This window comes from Lepisosteus platostomus, chromosome 10, assembly GCF_059453375.1.
Source record: "Lepisosteus platostomus isolate fLepPlt1 chromosome 10, fLepPlt1.hap1, whole genome shotgun sequence".
NCBI lineage: Eukaryota > Metazoa > Chordata > Actinopteri > Semionotiformes > Lepisosteidae > Lepisosteus > Lepisosteus platostomus.
The window spans coordinates 22,640,181-22,654,372 of record NC_142620.1 but is presented as its reverse complement, the minus strand read 5'-3'; the positions used below and the strand labels follow the sequence as shown (position 1 = coordinate 22,654,372).

The 14,192-nt window shown below is 39.4% G+C and overlaps 1 protein-coding gene across 1 annotated transcript in view; it reads left to right on the top strand.

Moving 5' to 3' along the window:
* Positions 1-3,411: 3,411 nt before the first annotated feature.
* dcaf5 (ddb1 and cul4 associated factor 5) overlaps positions 3,412-14,192 on the top strand; it is a 36,367-nt gene continuing 25,586 nt past the window's right edge. Inside the window, exons 1-4 of the mRNA XM_088648828.1 lie at positions 3,412-3,816; positions 7,599-7,742; positions 8,619-8,655; positions 12,391-12,530. Of these exons, the coding sequence (XP_088504954.1) occupies positions 3,609-3,816; positions 7,599-7,742; positions 8,619-8,655; positions 12,391-12,530 (529 nt within the window). The 5' untranslated portion in view covers positions 3,412-3,608. The remainder of the gene's footprint in view (positions 3,817-7,598; positions 7,743-8,618; positions 8,656-12,390; positions 12,531-14,192) is intronic.

Genomic DNA, 14,192 nt, shown 5'->3' with positions numbered 1-14,192 from the left:
CATTTGGTTAACCAAGTGTGCCTGGATTATTATTCCTCTCAACAAAGCTGTGCCAGAGAACAAAGAATTCATGCGCCTCTAATTATACCTGCCACTTGGGTATATTGCTAGAAATCACTTACAAGTCAGGGGTTATGAATGATTTTCTCACTTATTGGCTAAACAGCTCTGTCAATTCCTGATTATTACCAGTTTTGTAACAGCACCTTCCTTTTCCTCATTGTCGCCAGGCCCCCACAATTCCCCTGGTGCAACAGAACCCAAGTGGCAATCTGGCATGGTATCAGAAGCTGTCACAGCATGCCCTTCACTGCTGACATTGTTTGAGTCCCCAAGTCCCTGGCTCCCTGCATGTTTGCATTCTCCAACATGTTTGAACAGCTTATTTCACTTAGTGGAAGACCAGAGCCCTTGTCATTTGCTAGCTGGTCCTGAGAACATATGGCCCAGTGAATGTAGTGGTGCAGGAGGCAGAGGGTTAAATTCAATTATGTGGTACAAATTTAGAACTTGCTAGAGAAGGGAAAAAGAGGACTGAGATACCCTGGGTGTCACAACATCAGTCAGAGAAGATCAGAGGTCAAATCAAATAAACTGGAAGATTGCCAGATATGGATTTCATTCTCTTACCCATCTTAAGAAATACAGCTTTAGCAGGGCTTCAGGTAAGCACGAAATGTATTAAAGCTGTAAAGGTATTAAATGTATTAATAAATGTGTTAAAGAAATGCTCAATTTAAGATGTATTAAAAAATACAGATTTAGCAAGACAGGTAATCAAGACATGTATTATGCTAGCAGCCATATCACACTGCAACTCACAACTGGCAACCCACTGAAGCTCAGCAGCTGTGAGCCTGGTCAGTACCTGGATGAGAGACCTCCTGGGAAAAGCTAAGGTTGCTGCTGGAAGAGGTGTTAGTGGGGCCAGCAGGGGGTGCTCACCCTGCAGTCTGTGTGGATCCTAATGCCCCACTATAGTGACAGGGATACTATACTGTAAAAAGGTGCTGTCCTTTGGATGAGATGTAAAATGAAGGTCCTGACTCTCTGTGGTCATTAAAAATCCTAGGGTGTTTCTCGAAAAAAAAGACTAGGGGTGTAAGGCATGTGTCCTAGCCAAATTTTCCTTACCAATCATGGCCTCCTAATAATCCCCATATATCAATTGGCTTCATCATTTTGTTCTTCTCCCCACTAATAGCTGATGTGTGGTGAGCATTCCAGGTGGATGCTGCACATTGGTGGAGGGGAGTCCCCATTACCTGTAAAACGCTTTGAGTGGAGTGTCCAGAAGAGTGCTATATACAGTAAGTGTAAGCAATTATTATTATTATTATTATTATTATTATTATTATTATTATTATTAAAATTGCACAAAACTTGTCTTCTGTTGCTATCATGCTGGGTTATAATCTCTCCAGGAGAAGCTAGGATGGTGAAAGTCAGTTAGGCTGCCTCAACAACAGCTGCAGTAAATACAAGTTAAGGTTTTCCTACATCCTGGAGATTTTTTTCCCGACTGCATAAACCGAACAGAAAATCTGAACCCTGCGACACTAGCCTGAGGCCTGTGGACAGAGCTCCACCTCTGTTCAACAGGGCCACTCCAACCTCTCCCTGTGCACACAGCAGAGTGTGGAGACTGACAAACTGGTAGATAATCAAGCCTGCTTTCTTTGCAGGATACAACGCAAATTGTATTCCAGGAAAACTAACTGAACTGAGAACAGGATTTGATTAGAATGATGATTTCAATATGCAATACAAGTTCACAGTATGTCCATCTGTCCAACATCTTTGCAATTAACTTTTTATAAGTTTGTTTTTGTTTAGTTTGTTTTAATTTTAGACTAGGTTTCTTATTTCATATTCTTATAGATCCTGTCCCTATGTTAGAAGAGAGAACAGGGACAGAGGTTGGATATCGTTTTGTAGATAAAATTGGTGTTTAGAACTGCATAAAGCTTTTACAGTATTCCTGTTTAAAGAGGCTGTTGCATTAAAGAACTTATCATTATGGAGAGTTTCTTGAGAGACGTCTCCTATGCATGTAAATAAAGTGTGCTTCTCATAACTCCAGGTAAGACTTTTCCGCAACTATTTGGCATCAATGAACAGGATACTGCTGCAGGGACCCAGAAGTACTCCCTGAAATATGAGACACAAGTAGAGCATGCTTAACTTCAAGACTCTTATAGTTTTGTCTGATTATTGGGGAATTTAAATTTAAATTTAAAGTAAAGACAAAACAGAGACCGGAGAGTCTTGGCAACCAGTAGTTAATCTTGCTCACTGACTCTCTGGGAATAAGCACATCCTTGCAGAAAGATCTGTTAGGAATCAGACATACTGATATTTTCTGTTGTCTACACAGCTTTGCTTTCACACAAGTGCCATACACACCTTCTGGCTGATAAGAAAACTTTGAAGGGGTGAGGGTTAGGGTATTAGGTGTTAGGGTCTGGGATGTATTCAGCATACTGTACATCAATTCAGCTTTTTACTTTTGGATATTTTTTGCCTATTCTGCAATCTGCTAAGAGCTTTATGAGTTTGTCTTCCAAAAAGAAAAAAAAAAGATTTCTATACATAATCAGTATAACATCTAATAAAAATGGTACAGAACTCTAACTCCTAATCTCTCATAAAGCCAGTGAAACAAGGCAAAGATTATATTTTCTGTGTCCCTAACAGAAGTGCAAAACACAGATGCAAAAAAAAAGTTAATGTTTAATGTTTTTTAAAAAAGATAAAAGGATGGGCAAAGGTATTCACTTGGTATCTTTTTATATTTCAGTTTCACATACATTTAAAGCAATTTTTCTCACAGTTGTATATCATTCTATTGCTGAAAGGGGTTTAGCCAGAGCTTGTAAATTAATTAAACAAATAATTTTTCAATTAAAAAATAGTCATTGTTAATTGACCAAAACACTTTCCATTGGTCAATGACTGGTATCTCAAAATATGGAGTCTATTTCGAATCTGGGAAAAGCACCTGGAATTTAGACTTATCTTCGTAATATTCAATATTCTTAATAATTGTGTTTCACATCATACACATTTCTTAGGTCACTGTCAGTTCTACCGAACATACAATTTTGTGCCATCTTTGGAAGAAGAAGGCAGCGTTGTCAACTCAAGCTTTAAGGTTGTGAAATACAATATTGATTAATACAGATAACTACTGTATGTACTGTACTCAATAAACCAATAAATCCTCAATGTGTTGTAGACACGAACGTGTATAAACCCTAACTCACAATCATTATCATTTTATACAAAAAGAAAAAAAACGTTTTAAAATAATACATAGCTCGGGGAAATTTTCCAAACAAAACGTCACAGCAAAGAATGATGAAAAAAGTGCATCGCCGGTGTCAAATGACTTCACCCCGGTCAGCTGTGATGATGTCGGCGGAGGAGGGGGCTGTGGAGCAGGAAGCGAGTCGTGTGTGTGAACTGCAAACATCCAGCGCAGAGACTGAGACTCTCCGTGCCACGATGTAGCCGCAAATAGGCAGCACGCAATCTGACATATTTAATGTTTGGACACAGTCGGCGTCTGACACTGCGGATATTGTAGTTAAGAACGAAGAGGAAGAATGAAGGTGGTGAAGGGCTGCGGTATGCGGTCTTCGGTGGGCTTCTTGTCCCGGAGGAAGATCAACGGGCACCCTCTGATGAAGGACGAATTTCAGAGGCGACGACTGGCAGGCTGCACCAGTCTGTACAAGAAGGATCTGCTGGGACATTTTGGATGTGTCAATGCAATAGAGTTTTCTAACAATGGAGGGGAATGGCTGGTGTCCGGTATGTAGGCATGTCTTCCGTTTCCTCTCTCTCCTTGTCATATCATTATGGTTATCTTTATTAGTAGTATTTGACTGCAACCCATGTCTACAGTTTCGTCATCTTAGGATATAATCATGCTAATAGGCATATTTTGTTTTTCGGGTCGTCTCATTTGAAGACTAAAGGCATGCAACAGTGCATATCTTTATGTAAATATTATTTACAGGACAAGCTACGTCATCTGTGCATTCACTAGCTAGTGTTAAGCAATGTTAGTATGTAGACATTTTATCTTTGATCATTTATTTTTTTTATTTGGAATTGCTTTTAACACAGATCAATTCACATCAGAATATGAAGTTTTCCCTACAACTGAATAAAACTGAAACTGACTGAAGCATAAATATAAAATTTGGGTCAAAATATACAGTAATTCTATTTTTAAATTTCCATTGGTTTGTTGATCATGCCTAGTTTATATGTCCTATGTAACACCGTACTTCAAATGGAGAAAAATAATATGGTGATCAGTTCTCAACTGGTTAGGAGTTTAAGACGTTTTTGAGAAGTGCTCAGAAACGCGAAAGTTTATTTTGAACGGACGTGCAGTGCAGAGGTGCCCAAAAGCTTCTGAAGTTCGATGTTTCGTTTTAGCCTGTGTTGAAAACAAAGATGTCTGAATGCGTTAACCTCTAATAAGTAGTTAAAATGTTGACAGATTTATATTAATTAAGAGCTATTAAAAACAGCATAATAAACTCAACGTATCTCTGACGTAAGTGTGTTTTAAAAGTACGGCGTTATGTAAAAGTGCTCTTGAAGCTCGTCTTAACAAGCGTTGCATTACTTTTTTAAGTTCTGTGTGAATACCACTGAGATGACTGGTCATGCTATTATTCGTGTCTTTCCGTAAACATTCAGTATACCACAACAACTTCTAATTATTGGGGGCCTTAAAGCAACCTATTTCCTTCGCCACAATCTCGAGTGGGGTTCTGTGGACAGGTGCTGAAGTAAAACCCCAGGCTTCAAAACATCGGGAAAGGCCCCACACCACCAGATACAGGTTGAACAATCGAGTACCTATTTAAAGATGACAGACTGGACAAGTGGGGTAGAAAAACCTGACATAGTCGATTGCCGTCCTGTGACAAGTAGATGCTGTATGTGTAGTTTTAAGTTACACAAATTACACATTTGGTGAATCCACATAACGTTGTAACTATTCGGAGCGCTTGTGATTTTATAACACTGACGCAGTTACAAAATATTAGTGATCTGGATGTTTTATTCTGGTTGTTGCGGTGGGTCTTGAGAATTGGCTTTTTGTTGAATTTCCATCCCGTTTCTCATCAGGTATTGCAGTAGCTCTAAAATACAACTTTTTGACAACATGCGGCAAGTCCCTCAACTGGAAATAAGCAATGGAAAGATTAACGTCTTTGTAGATATAAATAATTATAAATAAAGCAAAATGAAAACTAAAAGTTGACTTACTGTAATTATTAGTAACAGCACAGTGTCAACAGTAGTAAAGTCCAGTTTGCCTTTCGCTGCTGCTAGAAATTCGTTTGTTTTAATTTCCCATATGAAGACTATTATTGGTGGTCCTAATTATTTTTCATCCCAGAGTGACCATTGCTAATTACGTGCCTCAGTGTCAACAGTAGTAAAGTCCAGTTTGCCTTTCACTGCTGCTAGAAATTCGTTTGTTTTAATTTCCCATATGAAGACTATTATTGGTGGTCCTAATTATTTTTCATCCCAGAGTGACCATTGCTAATTACGTGCCTTAGGATTATTGGACTTGATTTTGATACCCCGCGAGGATTTAGTCACATTTCTCACAGACACAACACGCATACACTCACACCAGGACCAGTTTTCCCACGAGCCAGTTAACCTACCAGTATGTCTTTAGACTGTGGGAAGAAACTGGAGCACCCAGAGGAAACCCACATGAACATGGGGAGAACATACTGTACAAACTCCCGCAAACAGGACTCCATGTCCAAAATTGACCCCACCATGCCTCCCATTTAGAGATTCTATTAAATGAAAATGCCAGGGCTCTATAGCTCTCAAGATACAAAACTCGGCATTCCTAACTTTATAGAATCGGTTAATTTCATAAATTCAACAAACCCCACATGTTGCAGTTCCTTACAGATTCTTGATTTAAAGTAGATCTAAATGGATTGGTCTATTGTGGCTCTTCAAGGCCACCTTCCCTGTTCTAACATCTCCCACAATAATAATTCTAAGATGTTATTTGTGGATGCAGAGGATTGTTCTTCCAGGTCATCTGGGATTGCCAGTAGATGTTAGTTTTATTTTCTGGCCTTCTATAGCATTCATCCTGCTGTTCTTTTGGAACTTCCTGAAGAACTACCACAAATTTAATAAGGCAACGTGCAAACTCTGCCCTGTGTCACCACTTTGTTTCCAGCTCTTCAGTTATTATGCACCTTTGGCACCTTATTGAAAATAATTCATAAAGTTTTAGCATAGCAATGTAAATTAATATATACAGTATATTTACTATCATAAAGACCAGTTTACCAAGCATAGTATAATACACTCCTTAATATACTGTAATTCTACCATGGTATGTAAAAAATAATCTTGCAATTCAGCTACCGATTTAATTTGTTTTCTGAAGCTTTCATTAACCAGTTGGGGTTTACCATTTACAGACAGTTTCCAATCGTCTTCACAAAAAGTGCTATTTTAATATGATCCTATGTTTGCTTTTTTGGTATCAATATTGGCCCAAGAAAAACAGTGACATGTGACTATCCTATATGTGTTTGAGAGGTTAAGGCATTCCACCACAGAAAACATAATGAAAGGATCCACAAAATTCAAAATAAAAGCCTGAAAACTTCAACGCAAGGTTTAAGGCACTAAAATATGACTTGTTTGGACAAACAACCTTATTTGACTTGGCACTTGAGAACTTGTTGGAATGGATATTCTGTTTGGACATTCACTCCAGAACTTCAAGCAACGGGTTTTGTTTCTACAAACCTGAAGAATGACTTTTTGTCAAAAACACTCTAAAAAGTGACTTTTATTAATTTAAACTTTGGTTACAGAACCAAAGCCTTTATCTAAAAATGGAATAGCACAGTTTTAATTTGTTACCACTCCATTCGATAAAAGACATGCTGTACATTTGGTGTGCTATACATAGAATTGCAAATAAAACCGTTTGCCAAATTAAAAAAAATAAATATTCATTACTTCCTCACAAGAAGTCTTCTGTCAGTGCCGTTGCTTTTACATTCTTGAAGAAAGAAAACTAAAAAATGTCTGACAGAGTGTGTTCAAAATCATTGTATACTCCTGTTGAGGTGACACTGTTAAAAAATCCCACAACAGTTGTGGTAGAATGCAATATTTGCATTGAGGTCTGACTTTTTTCAAAGTCATACTCATGATTAACTGGGGATTTGCATACAAAATCAGTTTGATGACCCAATGTTATCGGTTCCAATACACATTTTCTCCTTAGGGTCACTGTTACCTTTTTGGGGTAAGGAAGATTAAGGAAGGTTTTTTTTTCCCTAGATTCAAAACACATTCAAGACTTAACATTTAATTTTATAGCAATGTGAATATTATTGGGAGCAGGACTTGTGCGTATAATGTCAAATACAGAAGTCTGGGAATCAGTGGAGCTCACACCCAGTTCTCCTTGTGTGTTGCTATACTTACTGTATGCTGTCTTCTTGGTAAGAGAACTGTCCTACTGACTGTCATGACTGATGGGTTGATGTGTTTTTGTCCTCTCTCAGGAGGAGATGACCGGAGAGTGTTGCTCTGGCACATGGAGAAGGCCATCCACTCGCGGGCCAAACCGGTAAAACTGAAGGGAGAGCACCTGTCCAACATCTTCTGCTTGGCCTTTGACAGCACCAATAAAAGGGTCTTCTCCGGAGGTAAGATTCCACTCGGTGTCATGTCCTCACTGCAGGAAAACGTAACAGTTTTGTGGCCTTGATGGTCAAGTCTAGTCCTGCAGATCCACAGTGCTGAAGATTTTTAGCACCTACATTAATAAAGGCTTGAGAAGTAGACAGATAGCTGATTAGGTATTTTAAGAAAATGACAGCTGACAGGTTACCACTAACCTGCTGTTGCCCCTGACAGCCATTCAGTAACCACTCGCTCAGACTAATAATTTTGTCCAGTGATGGTTAACTCCAGACTCCCAAGATGTGTTTGAGCAATATGGTATTTTTTTTGTTCTAAACCCCAATACCACCTCCTGTTATTTCTTTCCAGCATATTTCGTACCACCTAGACTAAAAATCTAATTTTGAAACGCTAGAAAAAAACATGCTGTCACCTGCTTATTTCACTCAGAGACACAGGCTTAACCCGAAGATCCTCCTGGCTGTTGATAGGACTCTAGCTCCTTTGTTTTTTCTGGTATCCCTGGTGATTTAGAGAAAGAAAGCATATTATTAGAAAAATATGCTGCCTGTACTGCTGAAATCAATTCATAATTCAAATATTTCTGTATATGTGTATGATCTTTGAATGTTTAGTCCTTTGTTCACATATATCCTTGTAGAGAAAGCAGCAGGGATGGGTACTGATGGGGATCAATCAGTTTTTCATTTTTTGAGTTCTTGGTTCTGTTAATCTGTATCTGAAAAAAAACATTGTTTTTTTCTATGAGACATAAGATAGGATCTATTCGTAAACATTAAATAGAGCTAGATCATTTCTGTACTAAACTGCAGTGGCAATACAACTGTTTAAGATAAACAGATTGAATTTAGATTACAGTTCTTTTTTTCTTCTTTCAGGGAATGACGAACAGGTCATCCTCCATGATGTGGAGAGGTAAGATCTCATACTGATGTTTGTACAATTTAAGATTATCAGTCTTTATATCAGCAATTACTCTGAGATAGCAGAGCAGTTGCTGATTTTCTAAATATTTGTGTGCTTATGGTTCAGACTTCAGGTGCCCTACTTCCTGCTTGGATTTAACTTAAAATATGTTGGGTTTCTGAATACAAAGAGCGGTATAACTGGAATAATGGATGGGCAGCTTTAGCTTTTGATGAATAGTGTTTAATCAATCCAGATCACTTCAGTTACTGAACTGAACACCTCATTTGCATAATTTGACTATACTGGGATGGGAACTGCCCATCTCTGACCTGATGAATATTACCTTTTACTGGCTTTAAGTTAAATATATCCTACAGTGGTTATAATTCAGGACAACAGATGGACCTTTACATGTAAAATAAACATGTCAGGGGTTGGTTTTTCCACACATGTTATTTTAAAAATAAATCTTTTTTTTTCTTATGTCTATGAAAAATATTGAGATATCTCAAGTGGTCTTGTCTTTTTGAGCCTTGCACTGTAACTGTTCTTCTTTCTGGATTTGATAACATTTTAACTGCACCCATTAAATTCAGATGGGATTGTTGGCTAATTTCACATTTTGATGAATAGGCAAACTGCCAGTTGGGAAGGGGACAACAATTTGCTACATGTTAATGGTTTTACAAAAAGATGACTTATTGCTTTTCCATGTACTCTGTATTACAGAGTTATTGGACCAAGAGTTCAAGTAACAAAAGTCAGCTGTTCAGGATATTTTTAATGTGGTGTCTGCCTAAATTGACTTCAGAGTCAAAGGCACTTCTCATCAGTTTAAGAATCCTTTTTCAGTTCTCAAACAGAGCAATACATCCAGCAAAAAAGGTTGGTCGTTGAGATATATTTTTGTTATCTGTCATTTTGTGTCATCTTGGAGTTGTGTAGGAGTTGTAAGGTCAGGACTCTGAACGGGTCAAGACATGTTTAAGGTTTCATTATCCTTGAAGCACTGGGCTGCACACTCAGCTTTTCCATGCAGCTCTGAACTGCTCCAGCCAGGGCAAGCCCTAACTTATGTAACGTTAGCTAGTTGTATTTTTTTTTACCTTGACTTGTGTATAGAGGGATAGACGGTGATCACTAAAGCAGATTAGATGTGTTTGAACCATTGGCAGCCACTTTTTTTCAGCACGTTTTGCAAATTGGATATCTGGCTCCTTCTACTACCCCCTGATCATTTTTTAGATATCCAAAATGCTCCCACACTGCTGATTTAAGGCGCTTTTTTGGTGGATACAATGCTGAGATGTCGTATCCTTCTGTCATTTTCACAGCACGTCTGCTCTCTGTAGGCTTACTAAGGTGTTGTTGGACTAGCCAGCTGAGCTGTAATTGGTGCTCGCCACCAGTCCATCCACTGGCCCTAGCATTAAAGTAAATACACTTTTAACTGACACACAAGTGACGAAGTTCCAAGTGAGGAGAGGGACGGGCTGGGACTGACCTCTCTGAATATTTCCTTTCTCCATCATATTTATGTTTTTAATATAAAGTAGGTTACATGTTTTATTTCCAGGACCAAAAGAATGTTATGGGGAAAAAAAACAATAAAATGTTTAATTATGCCGTGCTTTGTGTCTTTTTTCCCTCCATAGTGTCTCAGAATAAATTACCTGAAAAGACGTGATTATTTCCTGAGACTATAATCGTACCACCAAAATCTCACACTGTGACATCCCTAATCCCCACAGTTCAAGTTCCAGGATTTCTCTAATTTCCAGTGTCCTCCAATCCTTCTGCTGGACATCCTTGTGCTTGCATTTGTTTATGCTCTGCTGGCAGCCCTCAAGACTCCAGGGTGATGCCATCTTGGTCAGATGTCTGCCTTGTCTTTACCACATATTTTACTGTTCACTTTCTCTGGTTTTGGCATAGAATTTGGCCTACCTGTTAGGTCTGGTCCTCACAATGATCCTGTGGCATTCTGGCCACCAGATCTACAGTACCTTTCCATGTGGGCCATGGGAGCATAGACTCCTGACACATAAGTTCAGGGATTTTTTAAGAGATTTTGATAGTGAAATGTATGTATCTATGTGTACCAAATATGTGATAAGACATTAAAAGTGTTTAGCAAAGATCTTGCATCTGTTGATGAAATGAATTGAATCAATATGTGAGTCATGTGCTTTTGCTGTTAACAAGGGATTGCAACAAAACTTAAAGTTGTGAAGTCTGTTTATGTAGCCTTACCTGGAGCAGCAGGGTGTTTAATTTCAGCTGTCAAAGCTGAATATTCAGTTTTCATCTAACATGTAGCATAACTGTCAGATATGACATCTGGCAGACTTAATTCTGTGCTGAACAGAAATCATACCAAACTGCTCTTCTGAGCACATTATGTCATTGTTTAAGTGGTGTGCATTCCAAAATGTCTCCATGATGCCACACTGCCTCTCAATATAGGTTTCCTGTGACACAGAAGGTGTTTTCTGCCAGCATAAGAAGGGGAGGTCATTACACTGACTCATGCTGTCACTTAAGACTACTGACTTATTATCTGATGCTTTTATCTGAAGTAACTTACACTGGCACTCATTTATACAGCTGTCTATTTTACTGAGAGAATTCAGGTGATGTACCATGCTAAAGGGTACAACAGCAATGTCTCATCTGGGATTTGAACCCTCAAGTTTGTACTGGCGTTTCCATTATCCAAAAAACTGCCTCACACTACAAGCCCATAACAGTATCGGTTGACACACTAACATGTAGAAAAAACTGTAGACTAAGAACAACATAGGACAAAGAAAATGTCATAAATTGAGGCAACCATGTTCCACATTCATAACTTTAATCTTGAGCCTCCTGTCCTTTTTTGTTAAATACTGTTTAGCATGTTTTTGCTAGGGGCATAGATGTAACTGTGTAAGATAGATTAGAAAATATAGGTAGCCAATCTAGACAATGCATTGCAAAGTATGTATGGATATTAGAAATTTCCCAGGATGTACTGACTGAAGGCATATTTTTTAGTTGAGTGTGGTATTATGAAAATGTTTTGAAGTGGCAAACCACTGAAGCTAAGCAGAAGAGATCCTGGCCTGTACCTGGATGGGAGACCTCCTGGGAAAGCTAAGGTTGCAGCTGGAATAGGTATTAGTAGGATCTGTTGGCAGCACTTACCCTGCAGTCCTTTGGATGAGACGTAAAGAGGTCCTGGCTCTCTGTGGTCATTAAAGATCTCAGGGTGTTTCTCAAAAAGAGTAGCAGTGTAACCCTAGTGTCAAGGCCAAATTTCTCATTGGGCTTTACCAATCATGGCCTTCTAATAATCCCCATCTATGAATTGGCTTCATGGCTCTGTTTTCCTCCCCACTAATAACTAATGTGTGGTGAGCGTACTGTTGCACTATGGCTGCTGTCATGTCTTTGAGGTGGGGAAACATGTTGGTGCTGGTGGAGGGGAGTCCCCATTGCCTGTAAAGTGCTATGAGTGGAGTGTCCAGAAAAGTGTAAGGATTACTGGAGAAAATGATTTAGACGTCAATCTAAAGTAATCTTTTTTGGTTCTTTATGTAGAGCATGTAAAGTTATTGCGCAAAGTAATAAATGACCACTTTAATATAATTTGATTTGCCCCTGATTCTTGCCATTTCCCTTAACACTTTTAAGATTATATTTCCTGTCATGAATTCTTGATTTAACAGCTCTGATTCCTGATATCATCTTCTCCCACAGGGGTGATACTCTGAATGTGTTCCTCCATGATGACGCTGTGTACGGTCTGTCTGTCAGCCCAGTCAACGACAACGTGTTTGCCAGTTCCTCAGATGATGGACGCGTTCTGATCTGGGACACCCGCGAGCCACCTCACGGAGGTATGAACAGGCCTTCTTTCTGCCTTTAGCTCAGGCAAACATTTCCCTGTTTGAGTTTCGTGGACGGGATTCTGCTGAACAAGGTCATGGCCTTGGTCGCTCAATGCCATTCCTTGACTGACCCAATCACTGGACAGAAAAGACCATTCCCTGCCAAATCAGTCAATCAGTCAGTCTTATTCATAAATAGCTCATTTCAATACAAAGCATTCTCAGGGCTCTTTACTTAAATTATACACCAGATATGATTGATAAATTAAAAACCGTTGAAAACACATATGTTTAAAGGTGAGATATAAAAAGCACTTCAGAATAAAAGCAAGTAAAAAGTATTTCAGAGATGAAGGGCTGTTGCTACCAGTCCCCTAACATGCAATTTGAAGTTTTTCAAATGTCAAGGAGCCCAGAACCAGCGGTACAAAGTTAGTGAACTGGAACGTGTGGGAATAATAACTTTTAGGTACACCGGCGACAATGCCTGATAGGTCAAGAAAAGAATTTTGAAGTCTGCCTCTAAGAGACTGGTAGACTGTGCAGGTCTTTTAGCACAGGAGAAATATGTTCAGTTTTTTTAGTCTTGGTCAGAGCTGATTGATATAAATTGGTCATGTTTCCTGATTGAAAAGTGATGAATGCAGTTGGCATAATACCATATACACAAATAGAATACATATATATATATATTCGTATGAGCTTATCATGCAGAAGTTACATAGTTATATTGTCACAGTCAGGTGCCTCAGCAAGTCGCGGCTGGCATCATCCAAATCGATAAAGTTGCCGGGGCATCTGAAGCGAGGGCAGGAGTATAGGATGTGATCAGCCGTCTGCTCCTTGCCATCGCCGCATTCACAAGTTGGGTCATCAGTGGCCCGGAAACGGCCATTTCCGGTTCTTAGTCGGTTCAGCTTGACCCAGGCTTGTCTGGGTAGGTCATTTCCAGCAGGTTTGTTGGATACTTTGTCAATAAATTGATTCAGTCTGTGGTTGTTATTATTCCACTCATCTTGCCACTTTTTGTTAGCCCAATTACTGCCATTGTCGTTGTTTGCTTCTTTCATAAGGCGCCTCATTGTGTTAGAAGGTGAGTGACGGTTTTCTAATTGGAGGACTGTGGTGTTCTGGTTGCAGATGGCATCGTGCAGCAGGTGGTTGGAGTCATCTGAGGCTTTCAGTGCAAAGTTGATGGAACTTGCTTCTCTGCGAAGGTTAGGTGGAGAGATGCCGCTGAGAATCAGTAGCAATTCAGTAGGCGTAGATCTAATGCACCCGGTTATAATGCACATGCTGTTGTTCAGGGCTGTGTCTACCTTCTTCGTATGGCTGCTGTTGTGCCAGGCAGGAGAGCAGTACTCAGCTACCAAGAAGGCCAGAGAAAGCACAGAGGTTCGTAAGACGGTGAAATTTGCAATCCAGCTAGTGCCAGCTAGTCTTCGCAGGAAGTTGTTCCTTGCTTGGATTTTTGCTGCTGTTTGTTCGAGATGTTGTTTGAAGGTCAGTGAGCGGTCAAGGTCAACTCCTAGTTATTTCGGGCTTTTCTCGAATGGAATAGTTTTGTCTTCGCACTTGACATTGATTGTTATGTTAGCAAGGCGATTGGCGAGGTGGAAAGTGCTGCTCACTGTCTTGGTGATGCTAAGTTTTAACCTCCAGTCTTTGAAG